This window comes from Penaeus chinensis, chromosome 25 (genome assembly GCF_019202785.1).
Source record: "Penaeus chinensis breed Huanghai No. 1 chromosome 25, ASM1920278v2, whole genome shotgun sequence".
NCBI classification, from domain to species: Eukaryota; Metazoa; Arthropoda; class Malacostraca; order Decapoda; family Penaeidae; genus Penaeus; species Penaeus chinensis.
In genome coordinates this window covers 15,779,384-15,786,224 of record NC_061843.1, presented here as the reverse complement: position 1 = coordinate 15,786,224, position 6,841 = coordinate 15,779,384, and the positions used below count along the sequence as shown (strand labels likewise).

The window sequence follows — 6,841 nt, the reverse complement described above, 5'->3', positions numbered from 1 at the left end:
CTTTGTTCTAAGGCAGATGAGGTTGAAGAGGTTCCTGATGCTCCATATGTGGAGGGAGATGCCATCTTCGGACTTGCTGAATGCATAGTGCAGGAGCAGGGAAAATATGCCAAAAAATGTCGGGGCCAGGACACACCGTTGTTTCACACCACTCTCGATAGGGAAAGGGTCTGATGATGATCCTTCATATTGAATTGTGCCAGACATGTCATGAAACGACTGGACCATCTTCAGAAGCTAGGGAGGAGGGTGAAGAGGCCAGACCAACTGACGAAGTCAAACACCTTTGCCAGGTCGATGAAGGCAAGTTACACAGGACGTCGCTATTCATGGAGATGTCCAAGGAGGGAACTCTCTTCACTACCTCTAGTAGGATTCCATCACTGCCTGGTGCTTTACCACAGGACAGTGAGTCAATGGCCTTGCTGAGCTCCTTAATGGTCGGTGGTGAGTCGAGTTCTTCCATTGTGGGCAGGGGGGGGGGGGGGTCCTCCATGGCTGTATCAGAGACAACATTCTCTCTGGAATACAGCTACCCATATACAACTCAGCCCATCTCTCCATCTGCTCACCATGGTCCTTGATGATGCCACCAGAGGTGGACTTGAGAGGTGTGATTTTAATGGCACTTGGTCCAAATGCTTTCTTCATTCCCTCATACATGGTACATGTTTCCAAGATCCGCAGATGTCTGGATGTCACTGCAAAGCTTCAGCCAGTGGTCATTTGCGCATCTGCGGGCAACCCTCTTGGTGTTGTTGCGGGGCTTCTCTGTAGGCAGCCAGTGTTTTCTCACAGGGTTTCCTCTTGTACTTCAGAAGTGCAGCACCCTTGGCGGCTACGGCAGCTTCCATCACTTCAATCCCAGCCTCAAACCAGCCCTCACCTCTTCCTGGTTCTCTTCCCAAACATGTCTGATGCCGCCTGGTATACGGTGTTGCGGATGAAGCTCCAGCATGCTGTTGGATAGTCTTTAAGGGCCTTGTCAAAGCATTTGCAGCTCAGGCTTTGAGGCTCTGGCCGTGTTGATACGAGGCTGGCCCTTCTGCCTGAAACGGTGGATCCGTCTTGGTCGGAGACACACCAAGCTGCCGACCAGAGAGTGGTCAGTAACGCAGTCAGCACTATGGTAACTGCATGTGCAGAGCATGTGATTCAGCATGGGTCTTCTGGTGATGATAGAAGGTTTTGGTGATGGCAAGATTATGGTAGGAGCAGAGCTCAAGTAGCCATTGCTCATTCTCGTTGAGCTTGCTAACGCCAAATTGTCTGATGCTACGTGCCCAAGAGGTGTTGAAGTCTCCGAGCAGGAAAAGGTTTTCCTTCGCTGGGATCTTGCTGATCTTTGCCTCGAGTTCCTCGTAGAATGCATATTTAGTCTTGACTGTAGAGCAGAGTATGGGGGCATAGGCACCAAAGATGTGTGCAGGCTCTAAGGAGGTAGCAAGGTGGAGTGTATGGATGCACTCTGTTCCTTGGGAAGGAGGTTCGACAGCGAAGCCAAACCTGTAGAGTCGGCGATCGTCTGACTCCAAACCTTGCCAGAAGAATGTGTAGTCCTTCTCCTTAAGACTGCCACTGAAGGCAAGGCGTGGCTCCTGGAGGTCAGCAATGTCGATGTTCTGTTTGGCCAGCTCGCGATCGATGATGGCAGTTTTCCTGACATCTTCAATTTGCTGGAGGTCGTCAGAAAGACCAGGCTGGTGATTTCTCTTCCTTTTTCTGGCGAGGTAGTACCTTACTGCCTGAGGGCTGCCCGGGTTGAGGTGGATGGTAACTTCTCAATGGAGTCGGAGGACTCCTCCCACCATCAAGAGCACCTGGCTCTATGCCAAATTAGCCTGGGCTTATCACTGGTGTCTGCTATTCCCTGTGTTGACTCTACACTGAGACAGTATTGCTGGAGTGGCCTCTCCAGGTGCAGGCTTGGGCAAGTGGTAAGGAAATCCTGGAGTGGCCACTGCCAGGATCCCCCAGAGGATTCCGGCGGAGTCCAGCGGAAAGGTAAACCGACACAGCCGGTGCCAGCGCAGCTGCAGGAAGTGCCAGACGGCATCGCAGTGCTCGACCAACTGCCTACGGGTCTCTATACCGGTTTTTCTGTCTGGGTTTACTTTCATAGCCTTTGGTCAGCCAAGGCCATCCTGCAAGGCAGCAGGAAGCTCATGGAGAATGGGATCGATCACTTCCCATGCAGATGTAGAACATCTGCCCACTGCCCACACACGCACACAAATATGTGTATAAATATATACATATATATACACACATGTGTGTATATATATGTATATATATATACTAATGAGTATAAATATTCTTATAAATATACATATATATGTATATGTATAAATATTCTTATATATACATATATATGTATATGTATATATATTCTTATATATATACATATATATGAATATGTATATATACACATATGTATATATACACATATATATGTATATGTATATATATTCTTATATATATACATATATATGAATATGTATATATACACACATATGTATATATACACAATTGTATATATATGTTTATGTATATATATACACATATGTGTATATATACATACATTATATATATACATATATATACCAATATATAGATATAAACATATATATATATATGTTTACTCACACATATACACATACATGCATAAATATATCTATATATATATATATATATATATATATGAAGTGGAAAACAGACATCGTGACGTCCCGAACTCTTCAATAGTTCTCCCTCAGACAAATAATAAATTAATTTCGGTTTACTATTCGTCTGATAAGGAATTCGTGAAGAGTTCGAAACGTCACTATTTAATTTCATTTCTTGCTGTGGTTCTTTCCTTACAGCTTTGTGTACATGTTACTGTCTTTTAGGTTTGTTATATATATATATATATATATATATATATATATATATATATATTTATGTATGTGTTTGTAAATTCATGCATATATATGAATATACGTATATATATCTGCATGTGTGTATAAATATATATATATTTTTGTATGTGTATTTGTAAATTCATGCATATATATGAATATACGTATATATATCTGCATGTGTGTATATATATATATATATATATATATATATATATATATATATATATATACATATATATATATATATACATATATATGGGTGGCTGCTTCTTCTTGCTTAGGCTGATGTCAGCCACTGGTGTGGTAACCGAGAGAGTGTTAAGTGCTTGCAGCTGCCACCACTGGGTAGCCTGTGGGGGAAAGATCTGTGGAACCCCACAGGCAGACATTGGGCCCCACAGCCTAACGACCCCCTTTATTTGGGGCAGGGAAGCAAAGGTGTCGTCCATCCGGAGCGACCGCCTGAGGCTTAACCTCAGGCGGGCTATCCAGATATGCGCTTAGAATATCCGGTCCTTGTGGCAGGACGAGCAGTTACCTCTGCTATCGAGGGAACTGGAGCAGTTGCGAGTAGAGGTGACAAGGCTTGGCAGCGGCACAGTCAGTATAGGAGGGTACACCTACTACTGGTCGGACTGCGGCAATGATCATTACCTCCAGGAAATAGCCATAGCCATCTCCAGCCGACTTCAACCTTCGGTAGTTGAAGTAACACCGGTTTATGAGCTTATTATGGCATTGAGGTTGAAACATGCTTTTGGCTTCATGTCACATGTTGTTGTGTATGCTCCTACCAATGTTTGCAAACTTGATGTGAAAGAACTATTGCGGCATTACACCGTTTAGTATACCAGGCATGGTTTTCACCCACATTCTTCTGAAATAGATCTGCAACCACCTACTACGGTACCAGAGACCAGAGCAGTCTAGATTTACTCCTGGCAAGTCCACAATAGACCATATCCTAGCACTTTGAGTAATTGTGGAGAGCCGTCGTGAGTTTGGTCATGGGTTGCTTGCAGCCTACGTCAACCTCAAGGCGTCTGACTAGGTGCTTCGAGAACCACTATGAGAATTTCTGAGACTGAGGGGAATTCTGACACGGATTATTGATCTAATAGCAAGCCTTTATACTGGTACCCCCCTAACGGAAGCTGCCTTGCCACGGTAGGGGGGGGGGGGGGCTGGTGAGCCAGACCAAAGGGCTACCCATACTAGAGGGGTCACCAGTGAGGGATGAGACAAAATGGCTTCCTGGTGCACCAAGGCCTATGAGAGGGGATGGTGCACCCACCCCTGGTTGATTCCATCTTGGACCAGGGAGAACTCTCCCACATGTGTTTGTCATGCGTGGCATCCCATTTTACCAAGAGACAGGAATCTTGGAGGTTGAGCAATGCTGCATGCTGTGCCCCGTAGCTAGCAACACACCTCTTTGGTCCTCTATTCGGGTGGTTTGATCAAGGCCTGGTCAAGTCAATTGGCTAGTCAAATATGGCTTGGGTCAAGCAGGCACTGTCCAGTGATCTACAAAGTTAACCTTCGACTCCCTTGAACGAAATATTTAAGGGTTAATTCGTCTAGGAACGTAAGTTTCATGTTCGGAAAGTGAGAGGCATGTAGTAGAGTGTAAGTAAAGTTAAAAGAAAGCAAATGTAAGTGTATAGAAAGTACCAAGGTTCGAGGGTCAACACTGGTTAGCGTGTTTCTGCCGAGATGGAGTGCGTGTCGATTCTGTAGACTTATGGTATCAAAGAAGTTAATCAATTTACTTTAAAGTCCTTGGAACGCGAAGGGGAGACATTATGGAGTCTTAAAAATCAGCGATTACGTTTCACAAAAAGTTTATTAAGTGTAAAAAAAAACGACATCAAAAAGGAACACAGCCCTAAAATTCAACACGTAAATGAGCACTGAACAAGATTAAAAGGAACACTGAACGGCAAAGATAAAAGAAAGAGCACATCACCTCATTAAAATGAGCGAAAAAAAAGTAAAAGATGCCATCTTACCGCCTCTTACTATGTAATCCTCGCGACCAGGGACCAAATGACTCACAGCTAAAAGATGCTCTCCCCCATTGACCTGGCCAGTCAGGACCTATATAAAACCCTCCCAGCAAGCATGAATAAAAAAATGAGGGGAATCTCGGGTCAAACAAGGTGAAGGTCGCATAGCTGTCAAGAGATGGCATCCCATCTTAATAAAAAGCCCTTTCCCTTTGAAAAAGACTATTTGATTTAAAAGCAATCTTAAAATATGTTAAAAGAGTTATCAATACTTTACTGAAAAGGGTAAAAAGATTATTATACGATACCCCATGAGGTAGAATGTGCTCTTCTGCGCAGTTTAGGTTAGAGAAAACGAGAATAACAATACAAATCAATATAGTTCACACCATAAAACATAGCCAACACCAAAAAAACATATGCAACACCATAAAACATAACATCTTTTCCCCTCCCCAGCTTCCCGGACACAGATCATCCACGGTCATGGGCGGCCTCGCATTTTTGATTTTCAGAGAGGAGACTCGTTCTTTCCTCCGGTTCCTCCGCCACTTGGCTGGAGATTCACTACAACTCTTCCCCACCAAAGTCTGTTAGCTTCAGTTGGCGGACTCAATCTGCAAGTCGAGAAAATGGCCAGAGACTTCTGAAAAGAGAGGATACATTTCTGAAAGGTCTTACATAGATGGACATCTTTGTCCTTTTCTCAACTCTTAATAAGGGTAGATGTGCACAACTGAGAGTTATAACTCCAGAAACGAAGATCCAAAATCTGCGACAAACTCCCCACAGGAACAAGACACTACTCTGCCACATCATCAGGATCCACTTCCAACTCGGGGTCGGACTCGGGGTACGCAATCTCACTCGAAGGAATGTATGGGCGCATCTGGTTAAGGTGATAATTGACCTCGGTGTACGGTGGGTCAGGTTCACGGACCATTTAATTTACTGGCCCAATCTTCTTGACGATGCGAACAGGTTTATTCCATCTTGGTCCCAATGCTCTGGCCGAACCACCTGGGCGAGCGAAGTTCCGGAGCAGGACAAGATCTCCTTCCGCAGGGTCAAACCTTTGCCGCACCCGGCGGTTGTAATCTCGGGCCCATCCTCGTTGGGCCTTTCGTGCCGCTTCCTTCGCAGTCAGTCTCGCATCTCGCAGGTTACCTCTCAATATTTGGGCCGTCTCTTCATCAGTATCCTGCTAATTGGTTAGTCCTTGTGGGGAATGTCCATCCTTCCCAGTGAGAAGATACAAAGGCTGCTGACCTACACTTCTGTGCACTGTACTATTAAGGGCAAGTCGTACAAATGGTAACATCTCATCCCAGCTATCAGGATACTCTCCAACCAGTGTAGCTAATGCATCCTTCACTACCTTGTTGCTCCTCTCTACCATCCTATTGGCCTCTGGATGATACCGTGTTGTGTAGTGAGTTCGGGTCTGGATTATCTGGCACACCTGGGAAAATAGACGATTATGAAACTCTCGTCCATTATCTGCCACCAACAACCGGGTTAGACCAAATAGTGTCACATACTCCTTTATGAATGCATCAGCCACGGTCTGTGCCTCCTTGTTTGGCAGGGGAATTACCTGCAAGTACCTTGTAAAATGATCAGTGATTGACAAGACGTACCTATTGCCTCTTGTAGAACCCATGAAATCTATCAGATCTACCGATACCCTTTCCATTGGCTGAGAGACTTCAGTCATGGAAGCTAGTGGGGCTCTTCTTCCAGCACGGCCTTTCCTACGTTGGCACACTAGGCAGGAATTCATATACTTCTTGGTCTCAGCCAGCATTTGGGGAAAATAGTAATGATCCCTGAGAGACAGTAAGTTCGGAAAATTCCTGGATGAGCTGAGGCTGCGTCTGCATGGATAGCCTCCAGAGCCCTGGTCCGCAGAGTACGTGGAATAACCAG

At 44.8% G+C, this 6,841-nt stretch overlaps 1 protein-coding gene across 1 annotated transcript; it reads right to left on the bottom strand.

Annotated features, from left to right (window-relative positions):
• Positions 1 to 5,855: 5,855 nt before the first annotated feature.
• LOC125038637 lies at positions 5,856 to 6,629 on the bottom strand. The gene is made up of 3 exons (XM_047632177.1): positions 6,510 to 6,629; positions 6,186 to 6,374; positions 5,856 to 6,113 (listed from the first exon to the last, which is right to left on the bottom strand). The coding sequence occupies exons 1-3, from the start codon at positions 6,627 to 6,629 to the stop codon at positions 5,856 to 5,858; spliced, it is 567 nt and encodes a 188-aa protein (XP_047488133.1).
• Between the last annotated feature and the right edge of the window lie 212 nt (positions 6,630 to 6,841).

Excerpts from the sequence above, each read along its gene's own strand:
- LOC125038637 (XM_047632177.1), bottom strand. The coding sequence starts at position 6,629 with ATGACTGAAGTCTCTCAGCCAATGGAAAGGGTATCGGTAGATCTGATA. Across the intron at positions 6,375-6,509 it reads ATTTTACAAGGTACTTGCAG|GTGTGCCAGATAATCCAGAC; the intron begins GTAATTCCCCTG and ends CTATTTTCCCAG. Across the intron at positions 6,114-6,185 it reads ATAGTACAGTGCACAGAAGT|GATACTGATGAAGAGACGGC; the intron begins GTAGGTCAGCAG and ends ACCAATTAGCAG.